The sequence below is a fragment of the Chroicocephalus ridibundus genome, chromosome 1 (genome assembly GCF_963924245.1).
Source record: "Chroicocephalus ridibundus chromosome 1, bChrRid1.1, whole genome shotgun sequence".
Taxonomy (NCBI): domain Eukaryota; kingdom Metazoa; phylum Chordata; class Aves; order Charadriiformes; family Laridae; genus Chroicocephalus; species Chroicocephalus ridibundus.
In genome coordinates, this window is record NC_086284.1 from 163781605 (window position 1) to 163798050 (window position 16446).

General features: G+C 58.5%; 2 protein-coding genes across 2 annotated transcripts; one reads left to right on the forward strand and one right to left on the reverse strand.

Moving 5' to 3' along the window:
* Window positions 1-1685: 1685 nt before the first annotated feature.
* On the forward strand, window positions 1686-9781 carry CDC42EP1 (CDC42 effector protein 1). The gene is made up of 3 exons (XM_063322232.1): window positions 1686-1999; window positions 5409-6294; window positions 7336-9781. Exons 2-3 carry the CDS (start codon window positions 5853-5855, stop codon window positions 8127-8129), a joined length of 1236 nt encoding a protein of 411 aa, XP_063178302.1. The 5' UTR covers window positions 1686-1999; window positions 5409-5852; the 3' UTR covers window positions 8130-9781.
* Window positions 9782-11030: 1249 nt separating this feature from the next.
* LGALS2 (galectin 2) lies at window positions 11031-13413 on the reverse strand. The gene is made up of 4 exons (XM_063322258.1): window positions 13320-13413; window positions 12769-12851; window positions 12345-12501; window positions 11031-11256 (listed from the first exon to the last, which is right to left on the reverse strand). Exons 1-4 carry the CDS (start codon window positions 13323-13325, stop codon window positions 11110-11112), a joined length of 393 nt encoding a protein of 130 aa, XP_063178328.1. The 5' UTR covers window positions 13326-13413; the 3' UTR covers window positions 11031-11109.
* Between the last annotated feature and the right edge of the window lie 3033 nt (window positions 13414-16446).

Here is a 16446-nt window from a genome sequence, read left to right on the forward strand (position 1 = left end):
CAGAAGTCACAGCCCAGCTGGCATGGCCGCAAGACCACAAGGTTTGGGAAGGGGTGCTGAAAAGGGGGGATTTCCAACAGCTTCCTGGAAGCAGAGCCCATCCTGGCCCGGAGCACAGAGATGCTTGGAGCAGGGGTGAGGAGGAGGAGGAGGAGGAGGTGGTGGAGAGCCGGCTGCCCCATGAGGAGTGGAGCGTGGCCCCTGTCCCATCTGGAAGAGATTTGTTCTGCATTCCCCGGCGGAGGCAGTTGCCGTCGCCCAGGCTCTGCTCCCTGCCGCAGCCCCTGCTGCAGGGCACAGGGATGGGAGTGAGGGGAGTGAGGGGGAGCCCCTCAGGCCGTGGGGGGACATGCTCTGGAAGGCCATCCAGAGGGAGGAGACCCAAAGAAAGGGCCTTTTCCTGCTTCTCCCACCACCCTCTTGGCTTCCTCTGAGCAGGAAGTGGGGGAACCATACCTCTGGCAAGCAGGGAGGATGCCGGTAACAATTTGTCCTCCTTTCCCTGCTAGTGGCACAGCCCACCCCACCTCAGACCTAAGCTCCCATCTCCCTCCATGATATATATTCACCTAGAAGTACCACTGAAACACATGGTCCATGTACTCTTAATCCCTAATGGAAAAGACCTCCACAGAAGGCAGAAAACCCAAGTATCCCATGTCACAGAGGAAAAGCCTGAGGCCGAGGGTGCCAAAATCCTACTGCTGCTTGGCAAACCTCTGAGCAAAGGTGTTCCTGCCCGGGCACCCCAGCATGGGCCACCTGAGCCTAGCAAGAGGCCAGGCTCCATTTTGACATCTCCTCTGCAGACATCTTGTCATCCCTTCAGCCAGGCCCTGCTTAACCCCAACAAGTCTTGTCTCGTCTTTGCCAGCAGAGACACCTCCCTTCTCCTCCACAGGGCCCTGAATAGCTGCTTGTGCCTGGCCAAGTGCTCCCCAGCAGAGCCACCAAGTCTCACCTGGAGGTCGTGAGGGTGACCGATGGCACTGGTGATGCCGTACCCACCAGCAGGTTGCCCCTCCTTGGCACTGATAGGGTCTTCTGCCCTGTGACCATCAAGGGACAAAGCAACAAAGCGTGATACCAGAGGCTTGCGGTGTCCCATATGTGGGCACAAACCCTCCCTGGTGCCACTAAGGAGCACCTCCTTGAATTTACCCAGTGCCACCCCCTCACCCTGGTCTGATGCTGTGCCGCTGATATGACGCTTGCCCTGACCTCGTAATTCTTGTCCTGACCCCGTAACTCCCATGGGGCCTACGCAGCCTTCAAGGAGGCTGTTATCCCACGGCTAACGCTCAACCCAATGCTACCCACATGTCCTGGCATAACCGCCCACCCCCAGACCCCATTCCTTGTTAGTACTACTACATCACGGGCACCATGGACTTCCCATCCAAGGCGGGATGGCATGACTCCGTGTGATATGCGAGGGGGTCACATACAGGGAGCAAACTCCTTTCCTTTGCCCCCCGGCCAGGCTTCCCTAACCAGGTTAGCCGATGACATGGGCTTCCCCCTTCCCCCAAACTCATTGGAGCAGGCGCCCGGGAGCAGGAGGCAGCCGATGCTGGAGGACGGGAAATGGCACTGGGGAAGCGGGGCGGGGGGGGGGGTTGGGGGGAAGCGGCAAAGAAGTTCCTGAAGTTTTCTGTCCTGGATAGTTGGAATAAATCTCATTTTCTCTGGTCTCCTTGCCGAGGCGAGGATTGGCTCGGCGGTGCTGCAGCCCGCCCTCCTCCTTCCCACGTCCCCTCCCCGCCAGCTTCGCTCCCTCTCTCCTGTGGCATCGGGGCGTCAGCCTGGGAGAGCCAGCCTTGGGGGGACAGCCGTGGGAAAAGGGGGGGGTGGGGGGCACGCCTCCCCTTTCTCCCCTCCCTGCTTCAGGACACAGAGCTGATAACCCTCGGAGCAAGTTACAGGGGCCCACGGAGAGCGGCTCCCAACTTTTCGGCTGGAGGACGGGAGAAAAAAAAATAACCCCGGTTCAGAAGAGGTAAACCCTGAAAGTTTTGATTCTTCTGTGTGGAGAGCTGGGGGGATTTCGGGAGCAGAAGGAAAAGGATGGAGAGGGTGGTAGGAGAGGGGAGAAGCAGGAGGGGTGGCAAGGCGATGGAGACAGGGAGGATGGCAAAAAAGAAAGGGAGAAGAAGGCAGGAATGCAACAGGAAACTGGGAGGAAGGAAAGCGGGAGCGAGGAGAGGGGAGACAGGCCGGGGGCCAAGGAGGGGGGGCTGGTGTCAGGAGAGAAAGGGGACGAGGAGGGGGTCACAAGGATGGGGGAAAGTAGCAGAGCACCCCTGTCTCCCACCCTGCTCTGGATACCCCTCGAAGCCCCACAGGCTTTCGGGCGCCTCGATTTTGGGGGTTTGGAGGAAGAAAAGGAGCACTTTTGGGCAAGGGGGCAGGGAGGGGATGGCTGGAAACCGCCCACCTTTGGAGCCCCAGCCTCCCTCCACGTCCCAGCGTGTCTGCTTGGAAAAATACCCTTGTTAGACAGAGAGATATAACTATATATATATATAGCAGCCGGCAGCACAGGAGTTGAACTTAGGCTTGTCCGCCTACTGCCCGGCACTGCTCCAGGGAAGCTGGAAGAGGCCCAGCCCGGCCAGCCGAGCCCCTTTCTCCCTTCCCCAAAACCCTGTCCTTGCTGGCTTTCCCCATCCCAGAACAAAGTGACCCAACGGGGGAGCCTCTGCCTCCCTTCCTTTGGGGAAAAGGGAGGTTTTTCGGCACTTGGGAAGGCTGGGAAAGCCTTCCCGGCCGCCCACAGCCGTTTCCACCCGCTCTTCCCCCTGTTGAGACCACCCCAGACATGTCCTCGCCCTCTTTCGGAGTATGTCCCCTTTGGGGGGGGGGGGGGGGTGTAAGAAGAGGAGGAGGGAAGAGGCTGCTTTCAGCAGCTCCAGCCAACTAGACATCTGGATTATTTTCCCCCCCTTTCTGGTTTCCGCTCTTCCCAGCAAGCAGAACAGCTCTGGCCATTCCTGGCGAGTGGAAAACCAGTGGAAACCAGCTGAACTCGGGGGGGAAACAGGGGAGGCCAGGCTGGGAGGAGGAGGAGGAGGAGGTGCTGGCAGCTGGTCTTGGAGGGCAGGGGGCTTCCCGGAGGAGGCGACGAGGGAGCCGGGGAAAGGGAGGTCGGGACGAGCCGCGGGCTCTTCGTACCAGGGCTGGTGAATGCGGTGGGCTGCTGGACAGAAGTGGCATGATGACAGACAGGGGGGTCCCCATGCCCAGTGGAGGAAAGGAGAGCGCACGGGTCACCCTTTGCCCGCAGAATCACGAGTTTCCCTGGCATGGAGGAGTCCGCTTGGGCAGAGGGGAGGGCTCAAAGGGGCACAGCCAGCAGGGAGACACACCGGGGCAGAGGGAAGGAGGAAAAACGGGGAAATTGGAGGGAGAAAAAGCCCAAAAGGCCTGCCAGAAACCTGCCATCCAGGTAGGGTTGGGCCTCCTTCCCTCCCTCCCTCCCTGCTCTCCCGGTGCCTGCTGCCTGCCAGCAGGCAGGGAGAGCCGGAGGCCAGGAGGTGCTGGCTCATGTCCCTGTGGTGGCCAAGGGACAAGGAAAGGACACTTTCCTCCTCCTGGCTCCCAGCTCAATAATTCTGCAGGCAGGGAGCAGGGGGATGCTCTCCTCTAGCATCCCCCTTTCCCTTGCCTCCCCACCCCATTCCCAGGGTGATGTCAGGGGTCTGCAGGGCAGCTACGCTCTGCGGGGGACCTGGGGAGGGTGTGGAGTCCACCTCTCAGATTAGCCCTGGATGGTGCCGCACGTGCCCCACGTCATGCAGGTGCCACCGCTGAAGGACACAGTCCCAGCTTTGGGCCCCGAGCCCCCCATTGTGCTACAGGGACCACCCCAGTGGCTTTCCTTGTGCCCTGGGAGTGCCCTGACCCAGTGTCTATGGGTGGGCTTCTGACAGAGAGAGGCAATTGCTCCCCGGTTGTCATCCAACCCCGGTTGTCCTCCCACCCCAAATCTGCCACATGCCTGGCCCATCCCAGCTGCAAGGCAGCACCGCACCAGCCTTCGTGAGCAGGAGGCAGACGCGGGCAGCGCAAGCCAGAGAGCTGGGGGCCAGCAGGAAGCCAACCTGTCACTGTCCCAGCTGCCACCAGCCACTGCCACCCCAGGAGGCAGCCAATGGTGCTGGGAGCCTCAGGGGAGGTTTGTTTTCCCTTCCCTGGGCATTAACCCCTGGCAGATAAGAGGGGCCCTGGGTGAGTAAACATGGTCAGGGCAAGGCAAAAACACGTGTAGCCAGCCAGGAGAGCAGCTCCATGCCCAGGGCTCCCCCTCACCAGAGGATTTGCCTCCCTGGCACCACCTGCCTGCTCCGAGGTGACCTGGGGACAGGCAGGGCAGGCAGGAAGCAGCGAGGAGACCCACGTAGAGATGGAGGTCCCAGCACACCAGGAGCAAGGGAAGTGAGGCTTCTGCATGGCCTCTTGGCACGCTGCCCTCCGCAGCTGGCCCTGCTGATGGGACCTCTTCCCCCAGCCCCTGAGTGGGGACTGAGCCCAGGGGGGCACATGTCCCCAGAGGGGCACCCAGACCACTGACGCTCTGAGCTGCCCCGCACCCCAATTCCTCTCCTTTCCCCAACCCACCCTCTCCCTCTTGCCACACACCCCGATGGGGCATCTGCTGATTTAAGTGTCCTCCCCACTGACTGGGAAGGTCATCACCGTGCCATTTTGTGCCCAGCCGCTGCCTCCCCACTTGCCCCCCAGCGCTTCCAGGACCTGCCTGAGCGCAGGGACCCATCCCACCTTCTCCTCTGACCTTGAGCCATCACCTCTCTTGGCCTGCCTCAGTTTCCCCTGCCTGCAAAGCAGCTGGCCTCCCCGCACCCCCAGCTCCCTGCTGCTCCAACGCCTCTGCTCAGCGCCTGGGGACCCAGCCAAGGGAGGACAAACCAACCAATATATAAATATTGCATTTTCCCTCCCTGCTTTCCTTCCCTCCCCAAGAAGCACGCAGTCCCCAGGCCTCACCCTCTCCCCAAGGGTTCATCTGAATAGCAAAAAGAAGGGAGAGGTTTCTCGCCCCGGGAGCCCGGACAGCCGGGCAGGGCACCGCTCCGGGAGGAGGTGCTGCCTGGGAGGGAAATCCTCAGCCGGGGTTGCAGCGTGGGTCTGGCAAAGTTGCTCTGCAGGCAGGGGAAACTGAGGCACGCCGAGGGAGGTCAGAGGGGTGAGGGAGAGCACATGTTTTAGGGGGAAATCCTTTTTCTTCCTCCCCAAGAGGAGGGCCAGGCAAGGGGGACAGCCGGTAGCAACCTCCTCACCGTTGCTCATGCACCGCCTTTAACCTCCACAGCCGGTCCCAGCGGTACAGCCGGTGTGGTCGGGAAAATCCTCTCCAAGAGCTTCACTGTTCCTCTTGTCTTGTTTAGGTGGCCAACGAGGGGTCCTGCCAGCCCACCCCAAGCTTCCGTTACCCCCTGCTCCATCTGTGACCGGCTCCCACTCACTTAGCAGCAGAAGACGGTGGATTAACCCCTAAACCCACGGCCAGACGCAGCTTCCAGCGGCCGCCATAGCACCGGGAGCGACCCCCAATCCTCCCCAGGAACACCTCCGCTCTGCCACCATCCTCACCACCGGGGACGTACCCACTGCGGGTGATTTCATGAGCACAACGTAGTGCAGGGAAGCAGGGGGACAGGCACCGCTCCCACCCGCTGAAAGCCAAGGTGACGTGAGCTGTTCCTCCAAGAGCATCGTAGCAGGAGCGATGGGGAGGCCAGGGATGTGACAGGCCACTCCAGTGTTGGAAGCCCAGCAAGGGCTGTTTTGGGGGGCTTTTTCAGAGGTGGGGGTGAGGTGAGGGGTGCAACATGAGCCTGGGGAAGCTGCCGGTGCTCAGCTGGGTGTCAGGCTCCCATGGCAAGCGGCGGCTGAAGTCGGAGCTGACGCCGGACATGATCAGCCCACCGCTGGGGGACTTTCGGCACACCATGCACGTGGGGCGCGGGGGCGACGTCTTTGGGGACACCTCCTTCCTCAGCAACCACGGCGGCGCCGACACGGCCAAAGCCAACAACTTCTTCACCCGGACGCTGCGTCACGTTCGCCGGACGCCGCTGAGGAACCGGGGCAGCGGGGGCCAAGGAGGATCATCACCTGCCCCCCCAGCCATCTCGCCCATCATCAAGAACGCTGTCTCACTGCCACAGCTCAATGAGGGGATGTACGATGGCAGCAGTGGCCGGGGCTTGACCAGCAAGTTCTCCTTCAAAAGTGCCTCCAACAGCTTCTCCAAAACGCACCAGGCCTACGGTGAGTGAAGCGCGGGGCAGGGGCTGGCACCCAGGCACAGCGCTTCCTCTGCAGCCACTCTCCATTGCTCTGTGCCTCAGTTTCCCCACTGAGGGGCTTTAGGCTCTCAGCAGAGATAGGACATTTAAGAGTTCCCGTGAGGAGATAACCCTCACCTTGCTTTCAACTGCTGTCCTTCCTCTTGCACTTGGAGGGTCTCCTCCCAGGGTACCCCCCAAAGTGGGGCAGGGGTGGTTTCTCCTCCACTCCCTCCCCCATAGACCTACACAACTGGCAACCTGCTTGGAGCAGTTGTAAGGGGATGCCCCCCATCTCCCCCCAGCTCTATTGCCTTCCCCATGAGCAGCCTCCCTGAGGAAGCCAAGAGGGTGCTGGGACAGGGGTGCAATGCCCATGCCAAGGTAGCAAGGTCAAGGGGACCCAGGACACGGCCTTCCCCACGTCCATGCAGATGCCCCAATCCTGTCCCTAGCTGTGCCAAGCCCTCCATCTCCATGTGGTCCTCAAGGGACTCCATCCCCCCTCCCCTTTCCCATTGTGCCCAGATCCCTCCCTGCCGACCAGGGTCCTGGAGGGACCTTTGGGGCAGGGGTGTGGGAAGGACAGGACGGGACAGCTGAGTGGCTCTTCTCCGGCCCCGCAGCACCGGGCTATGGCTCAGCTTTTCCCCGGGGAGGTCTGGAGCAGAGGGTCCCGGCAGGGGAGGGATCTGGGGAGGATGCAGCGACGGGGGGGAGGTGGCTGGGCTCAGAGGGAAAGGCAAGCTGAGGCAATGCTGCCATCTCCTGGTCCCACCTGCCTGGCTCAGCCCCCACCGGCATCTTACCAAGCCCAGAGCCCACCTGGAGACCCTCCGCTGTAACTCTGGGCTTTGGAGATGTCCACACAGACACTGGCCTGTCCTCTAGAGATCAGTGCCGCCGATGGGAGCATGACGTGCCCCACTGCGGTGGCAGTGTCCCTTGTCCCTCGCAGATGTAAGGCAGGCTTCCTCCCACCTAGTTGTACCCCCCCTCACCAGCCATTTCTTCTGTGTCACAGGGCTGGAGTCTGGGTTTTGCACCATCCCTCGTGTCCCCCGCTTGGAAAAGGCCCAAGAGAGCACCTTCCCTGGGGAAGAAGAGCTGACGCGCTCAGACTCCCTTCTCTCCTTCCGCCTGGACCTGGGGCCCTCCCTGATGAGCGAGCTCCTCCAGGTGATGAGTTTCTCTGAAACCAACGGGAGCGAGGCGGGGGAGGATGGCCCAGACCTTCTGTGCGGTGAGGGGACCAAGGATGGGGTCCCTCCAGCATCAGCTGCATCCTACGGAGAGGACAAGGCAACGTCCAGCTTCTGGGACCGCTCTGGGCAGAGCAGCCTGTCGGGGGCCAGCTCGCTGCCGGGACTGTCGGTCCATGCCAACGGTGAGGCACACGCCATCGAAGGTGCTGGAGAGGACTCTGCCTGGGCTTCGGGGCCGGGGGCAGCACCCAGAGGGACCCCATGGCAGGGGCACTGGAACGACTGCACCATCGAGGCGGGAGAGTTTGATCGGGCGGCCCAGGTCCTGGCCCGCCACTATGGTGGGACCAGCACCCCACGAAACTCGGAGAAGGGCGAGGGTCCCTGGCAGGCCCGGACGCAGACCCGGTGGGAGAGCCCCAGCAGCAGCTCGTGGCGGTCGCAAGTGACAGGGGAGACACGGTCCCCCGAGGCCACCTGGAACCAAGGCGAGGAGGAGGAGGAGGAAGCCGAGCTCTCCAGCCTGCAGGAGGGGTATGCTGGTGCCCGGGGCGGGCACGGCAATTCCTTCGAGTACGCTGACGATGAGGAAGACGATGAAGTCAAGGTGTGAATGGCCACCCCTACCATCACAGCCCCCTGCCAGAGGCACTGGTGCCAGCGTCTTCGCCATCCTCCCTGTCCCCCTCCCTCAGGCACCACCTGCAGACCCAGTGGGCAACCTCTTTGCCAACCTGGGGGGACTGGGGGGCAGGAGGAGAGCCCAACTCCCGGGGGGCTCCCCAGGGCTGGGCCAGGCTGCTGTGGGGGGCCAGTGAGGGCTGTGCATCACAGCAGTAGGCATCACAGCCCTTCTCCAGCCTCACTGCCATTAGACACCAAAGGGACATTCCCATGTGCCAAAGAAACCCCAAACCCCTTCCTACCCCATTCCGTTCTCCCCGGCGCCCTCTCTCCCATCCCTCAGCCTGGTCCTGCCAGCGTGTCTGGGGACGTGCCCTGTCCTCCCACCAAAGCCCCCAGCCACCCTCTGTGCTGGCACGGGTGCCCTCCCAGAGATATTCCCACCCATAGCTCTGACACATAGGGGATGGGGGCTCTCCCCAGCTCCAGCTGGTGCGAGACCCTCCTGTATGGCACATCTATCTACCTAGAGAGGTCAGCTAGGGGCTCAAGGGGCAGGCAAACCCCACAGAGATGAGCTTTCTCTTTTCCCCTCCCCAAAAAAACCCAATAACTCAGTGTTGAGGAGATGAGAGCACGTACAGAGATAATCGCAGGGGTCTTTCCACTTGCCTCCTGCCGCTGAGTGTCACTTAGGATGGCTCCTTTCCTTAGCTCCACCTCCTCGCAGCAGGGAGGGGAGAAACTTCTTGGCTGGCTGGAGGCAGAGGTGAGGTTGTCAGGTCACCAAATTCTGCAGTTTGAGCCCTAAAAATCCTTTCCTTTCCCCCCGCCTCAGAACAAGGAGTCTCCCCCTCTGCAGCCACTCGGTCTGTGCCGCCTCATCTCCATCCTCGCCCCTTCTCCCCATTCCCCATGCACGCACCCCTCTTTCCAGCGCACCCCTTCCCAGGGGTATGCACAGAGGATGGCTAATGCCCCTCGCCAAGTGGCCCTGGGCGACGCGGCTGCCCTGGAACGAGCTGCTCCCCACGCTGCCCCGCGTGCAAACCAGCCCTCACAGAAGCATCTTTGTGCCACACTGTCGAGCCAAGATGCTCGGGGGCTGAGGTCACTGGAGGGACCCTCACAGGACACCCCTTGTTCTCCAGGACAGGAGGGGGTGTGCGGCAGGGGGAGATGCTGGGCCGTGGCCACAGGGCTCTGCTCCCACGCAGCTCACCCGCCGCCCGGCCAGCTGCTTCTGGCAAGGAGCTCTTCAGAGCAGAATAAAGAGGCTCTGGCCTGCACGCGTGTTGTACGTGGGAGTGCCGCTCGCAGTCAGGCCATCGAGGTTACGGTCAAGCCCATCTCCCCCAGCCTCCCCAGGCAGTTGCCTCGTGCCGGCCAGCAGCAGCAAGCCGGGGCAGGCAGCAGCTTCAAGGAGTCCCCAACTCTGGCCACTGGCACCCAGCAGGATCAGCCTTATCACCCCTGCATCCTCTGGGGCGGGGATCCTGGCTCTCAGGACGAGCTCCCCCCATCCTCTGCTTCCCAGACCATAACACAAGCTCCAGACCAAAGACCCACATCCGTGGAATATCCTTTCTGCCTCCACTCTGTATCCCATGCACTTATTATTGTCCTTATTAAAGCAGTTTTGATACTAACTTCTCTTCTGGTGCCTCCCCTCAGCTGCAGCGACCTTATCATCTTCCTTGCTATGTCTGCTGGTGCCCCAGTCACAAAATCCCATCCTCTCCACTCTCAGCAGGATTTTCCAACACCTCTGGGATCCCTAGGTTAACTAGCCTGGTACTTTGCCACTCACCGTGGCTAAAATGCAAAGCAACCTCCTAGCCACGCAGCCCTGCGTAACACGCAGGAGGGTGCAAAACTTCCTCTCCAGCCTGGCAACAATTCATTTGCAGCCTGAAGTAGACGGGCAAAGCTGGCCTGGCTACCAGCCCTCCCGGCCCAGCAGACATCAGCAGTGTGTGGGCTGGGCAGCGAGGAAGTGGAGAGGAAGGGCAAGGGCGCTGACACCTTGCCTTGGACCGGGCTCTCCGTAAAATGCTCTTCTACTCCGCTCTCCTCCCACCCATCCTGTTTGCTGTCACATACCGGTCTCTCTTAGGGCTGGGGAGACACTTTTTAATTAGAGCTGCGGCATCAGATAATCAGCACTAATTGCCTGTAGTCCCGTGCGAGGGACACCGACTGGGAGGTGCTGAGCCACGTAACCCAGCCCAAGTCTATCCTCTCTTCCCACTGCCTTGCCCTGCCTCACTTTCTCTGAGTAGGGTTTGGTGTGGAAATGTCGGAGTAATGGGTAACCCAGCTGGAATGTGCCAGCAGATAAGTGAGGTGAGATAAGGGGGAAAGCTGGAGGAGACAACTCCTTATCGATGGCAGGAATGCTGGCTCAGGGGCACACCTGTGCTCCCTTCCCGTGCCACCGCTTCCCCTGGTACCGCTCCTGTGGGAGGGCAAGGCACCCCTTCCTCCTGCCCGCTGGCTGCGAGAGCAGCCAAGGGGAACCTGTCAAACCTATGCCCTGAGGTTCCCAAACCTACCCTTTAATTGTGCACTTTTGTGGCACCGAATGCCACATCACTCACGTCAATGCTTTTGTTCCCTTCCCTCCCAAAAACTCGGGTTCGGGAAGAAATGGTGCATTGTGAAGAGATTACACAACCATTCCCCAAGCAATCACATAGCCTCCTCCTCCTCCTGAACCCCACCTACAGCCTGTATTGCCCTATATACTATCTGTTTAACCCTACATCCTGATCTGGAAAAGCACCTGGCGTTATCTGGGAGCTATTTCCATCCAACAAAGGCTCCTTTCCTGTCGGTGGAAAAACCTTGGGCTTCGCGAGTGCCTCGCACAGAGCCACGGAGCCAGAGATCTCACAGAAGCCAGAGCAGCCGGAGCAAGGAGTCTCCCAACTGCTTGGGTTTTTATTAGATCTAGGAAGCGACGCCCATCAGTCCAGCTTGAAGGAGGTGACCCTGAAGCCTCCCTTGACGCTCATGTAGCTGATCTTGTCGTAGCAGTGCCGGTTGGGGAACTCCACTTCATGCCCATCTGGTAGTTTCACCTGGAATTTGTCTGCCAGCATTTCAATGGTGATCTGGAAGAAGAGAGGGGAGGAAGGGCAGGAATTGGGGACAAAGGGGAGATTAGGAGGCGAGCATCCAGGAGAAAGGCCTGTCTGTTACACATGAGGGTCAGACCCAGTCGTGACAGCCTTAAGCAAAGTGCTGGGGGTTGAGCGGAGGGTGATGCAGGAAATGAGCAGTTGATATTAAGGGTCTGAGCTGGTAACTAGGCTACAACCTGGGAACAGGATCTCTCCTGGGGCTCTTTCAGCTACTCGGATTGCAAACTCAGAGCAGGTAAACCCAAGCACGTCATTATATGCCACATGGCTTCGATTTGCTCTGAACAGGGCAGAATAAACCTGATGCCCCAATGCCCTCAGCAGCTCACCAGGACCTGGAAAAAGGAGCTTCACTGATAAACACACACAAGCCGACAGGACGAGAATGCATCGCTGATCATCACAAATTAAAGGGATCATTCCCCAAAGCTGTCACCTCACCACCCCTTCCCCAAGAGCCAGCCACGACTCAGGAAACAAGCCTCATCTCCACAGCAATAAGAACAAGACTGCTCCTACATGCAGCCCTGGTAACATCTCAGGACATCAGAAGGGGCGAGACAGCAATGAGGCCAGCATCCCTGGCAGGAGGAGAGGGAGGACAGATTGGCAGTATGGATCCAGGAGTGGCGAGGACAGAAGAGCTAAGGGAGAGGTTTTTGGACAATGCTCCCAATGCTAGGTTGCCTTAAAGCCTGTGTTTGCATAGGAGGGAATTAGGGAGAGATATAGCATAGAGAGCAGCAAGATCCTGCTTCTTGGAGACCTCCTTTACCTTCATACGTGCCCCCAGAGTGCTCACCTGCTGGGCAGGTACATGGGGCAGGAAGCACTTACAGAGCCTGAGATAGAGAGGGCTCACGCAAAGTTCCCAGAGGATGCATAGGGGTTTTGAAGGAGGAGTGGAAATGTCAACCCTGAGGATGAGGGGCTGTTGGGAGGGAACAGGAGGCATTGGATGGGACTGTCCTCCCATCCAATACAGCAATCTGCTAACCAGGGGCTTCGCCCCACCACACACACCCCCCACAAACCCCCTGCTGGCACTGACCCCTCACCTTGATAGTGGAGCCCTTGGAGAAACAGAGGTTATCACGATGCTCTTCCTGCCAGGCACTGGAGCACCTGGAGTTGCAGACAATGACAGACTCATTGAAGCGGGGATTTAAGTGAAGTGCCAGATCTGTGGACCTGCATCCGAGATTGATGCTGAAGCTGTGGGTGAACAGGAAGAAGGTGAGTTGTGTGGGCAGGATGGGGTCTAGGAAGACCTGAGATCCAACACACGGCTCTGCACCCCATTAATGCCTCCCATTTCCTCACTCTGTCCAGGAACCAGGACAGTTTGCATGGTGGTGGCACAGTGGCTCCCCTAATAATGAACTGCGCTCAAGATTTTTGTACCTGGTGACCTTGGAAAACCACCTCCCTCTGCAGCCCACCTTCAGTCCTGGCAAGTTGAGGTGGTTTCTTTCTACTTACCCATCAGTATCTTCAGATATCTTGCCCTTGATCTTCAGGGTGTCCCCAGTCTTCATATCCAGGTTGAAGATTTCAAATTTTTCCTAAGGTAGAGAGAAAAATAGTCTGTGGGGCTCTCGGAGCCATTCCTCCCCCACCACTGCAAGTGAGACAGTGCTGCTTGGAGAAGGTGCCCCAGCCAGAAGAACATCTACTGCTCTCAGCTGGTGTTCCTCTCATGGCCTAAAACCCTCAGTGCTGGAGGTCTTGCATGGGCTTCTCACTCGGTAAGGGAAGAGTGGGCTGAGTGAAGCCAGGAAGTGAGAAAAGACATCAGAGAGAGAGGGGAGATGAAAACAGGCTTGTCCTCAGCAGAAGGAAAGAACATGAAAGCAGAGCTAGAAAGAGGGTTAAAGCAGAGAGAAACAACCCAGGGTTTGGTAGGCAGCATTTCCTGCGGCCCAAGAAATGCAAGTGGTGAGAGTGGAGGCAGCTGTGTCTTGCCAGTCCCTTGCTGAGCTTTGCTGAGCTGGGGACCCTGGGTGACAGACAGCAGGAGAAGCAGCCCTTACAGACATCTTCCTCAGAGAACAGAGTAACCAGGCAGGGAACCAGGAGCAGTTTAGCTCAGAAATGCTTCACACAGAGGACTTTACATCCCTAGACTTCCTTGTGGCTTACACATTAACAGAACCCCCACCTCCACAAGGTCCCATGGAGTGTATTAAGCCAGGAGACTTTGATCCAGAGAAATAGCTTCCCTATATATTTCCTCTCACTAGGGACTTCAGGAGATTTAACCAATTTCCAGCCTCCTCAGTGGGCTCCCGGTGGAGGGACCACCACACACAGCCCTTAGTGGTGCTACTCCAGCCACCGCATAGGACAAGCCTCTTCCCAGCTGGACACAAAGGTATGACTACCATGTTGATTTCTTTTCTGCATGTAACAGCTTGGCCAAAAAAAAGCAACCCAGCTCCTTCCCTTCTTGCGGATCTAGATTCAGCCCCAGCTGCACGGATTGCACTAGCAATCCATGGGAGCTCTCTGCAAATTCCCATCCAAGTTCCATCAAGACCCAAACCTTTTAGCTTGAGGAGCCATGGCCGGCAGATTCAATAGCCCCATCCTCCCTAACCCTGAGACACGTGAATGTTCTCCTCACAGGGGAGCATCACCCCTGCTGTCTTCTTCCCAGGTAAGAGCTACAAGTCAGTAGACAGTGTCCCAGATTTGGCTGAACAAATTGGTGGTGTTTTGCCAGACTCTAGAAGTCAGTGGGAAAGTGAGAGGGAGGAGGCCAAGGCTCAGGAGACCAGCAGTCCCTCAGCCCCCTTCCCAAGCCCAGCAGAGAGCAGCTAAGTGCAGTCATCCTCCTGCTGCACAGCCAGCTGGGAGGCAGCTTCTGCCCTTCCCCAAAACCTCCTGAAGCAAGCAGAGGTAAGTGCTGATAAGCACTCCTTCCCCGGAGGTGTCTCCTATTAGCAGGGGGTCATAAAGCCCAGCAGGCTTGGGAAATTTGTTTGCTGTTGAGGTCACTCAAGCTGTTGGTGAAACCTCTCCGGGCTGAGCGTGGAGCCAGCAGGAGCAGGTGCTGGGGATTGGTGGTTTCTGGCATTGGGTCTGTTTCCCATCACGCTGCTGCATCCCACCAGCACACACCTTCTTGCCAGCCTGCTCCCCCACAGCCCTCCCAGAGAGAACGCAGAGCCCAGAGCCCTGCTGACAAAACACTGGAGCATCCCACCGCCTGGGAGAGGTTTCTCTTTCCAGCACCTCACGTTGTCCCTTTGCAGGGACAATGGCAGGACAAAGACACTGCATAGCCACCATCAGGGTTAGTTACCTGAGCTTACGTTAAGCCAGCAGGGAGAAAGAAAGAATTCTAGTGCTCAAGAGATCACATCCCAAGACAGACTCTAAACTTGGTGAGAAAAATCCTGTCCTACGTGGCTGGCGAAAGCGACACAGGAACACCGCAGCAGAGAAAAGACCCAGGTCCTGGGCCAGCAACGTAGAGGAGCCTTCACTCCACTTCCCACAGAAACCGGCGTGGAGCAGACAGAAACATCGCTCTCACCAGGATTTATCCACCAGCAGAGCGTAAGGCTGCCCAGGAGGGAGAGCAGCATGTGTCTGAGGGATGGGGAAAACCACCCTCACGGAGAATTATGTGCAGAGCTGCAAGTACCACGGATGTGACAACATGCAGGGAGGGAAGACAGGCAGGAAAGAGGCACGAGCTGCTCAGAGAGGGGCCGTGAGATTGTATCGAGATAACATTAACCCCCCTCCTACAATGCTCAGCGGGGGCGTTCACCCCCCTTTTATTTGCCACTGGGAACAATAGTGGGAAACCAGGCAGCAACTCTGCCAGCGCTGGCGACTTCCTTCGTCTGCAGAGCTGAGCCTCCGCATGGTCGGACACCAGCCCTGTGCAGATGGCCTCTCTCATGCAGGGGGATGTGCTCCCCACGGAGGAAGGGTCTGAGACTTTACAGACCCCATAAGAGCTGAAATCTTCCAATGCAATTGGAGGTGGCGATTTGGATGATGAAGGGAGGGTGAAGGGGGCAGGTTGAGACTTCCCTGCAGACACTGCAAAGCAGAAAGCCTGAGGAAACGGTGATATGATGGGAACGTAAATCCCAAAGAAAGAGGAAATCCGGCTAAAGGGCATCTGCAAAGGAGGTGGAGGGTCTATGCAGTGAGGAAAATATAAGCAATGGTTGTGTAAGCTGGCAGCCACCAGTGCAAGGGATCCAGGAACCCTTCACCCCCAGAGAGTTGATCCTGTAATAGGGTACTTGCCTGGGATTGCTTCTCCAGGGCTCCATAGAGATGCTCATCCTGGCTGGAGGGCAGTTGGCCTGTACTGGTGTGGGACACCCATGGTCACACCGCTGGCATTGGAGGAGGCTTTGCTGTGCTCCCAGAAGGTACCTTGGGACAGCAGAGACCCAACAAGCATTCACTGGCGAGAGGATGGTGGCCATGCCCTGAGAGCAAGCTGAGCTTCCAACAGGGAGCAGGTAGGCCTGCAGTTTTGCATGAGTAAAAAAAAAAAAATAATCACATTTTAAGGAGGGAAGACACTAATACAACAAAGTGGGCTTTCAGCCAGAAGGGTGGCAGGGCAGGTCCTCTTGCTTCCACCGCATGAAATGTGGCAGCTTCATTTGCAGAGGTCCCATAAGGTAGGTTTTGGGGTTAATAGTCCTTTCCAACCTTCCCTCTAGTCCTGGGGAGATCTCAGGCCACCAGGAGCACGCACGGGATCTCAGGACCCTCAAGGTGGCTCCAGACAGCAGCACCTCATGTACCATAGCCTACAGCTGCCACCTCTACCACAGGGTACCCACATAGCTGTTAAGAACAGACTGAATGCCACACTCTCTAGAAGATTGCCAAGATCCTCGGCAGCACCAGTGCTGGCAGCGGTATTTATTTTGTTTTCTTACTCGCGCAGGAGATAAGCCAGCTAGGTGTGAAGCCCTGAGGAAAACCACAGGCTCCCCCACTTCCCGGCTAAGATAGCCCAACCGCCTGAGCTGCGCGAGGTTTCTCAGGGCCTTTTGTGGCAGGGGCAGCCCCCAAAATCCACACCAGCACACCAAAACGGTCCTCACCATCCCTCCCAATGGTGCTCTGAGGAAGGGCTCCACGGGGCTCAGGGGAGAGGGCAGCCAACACGTCCTC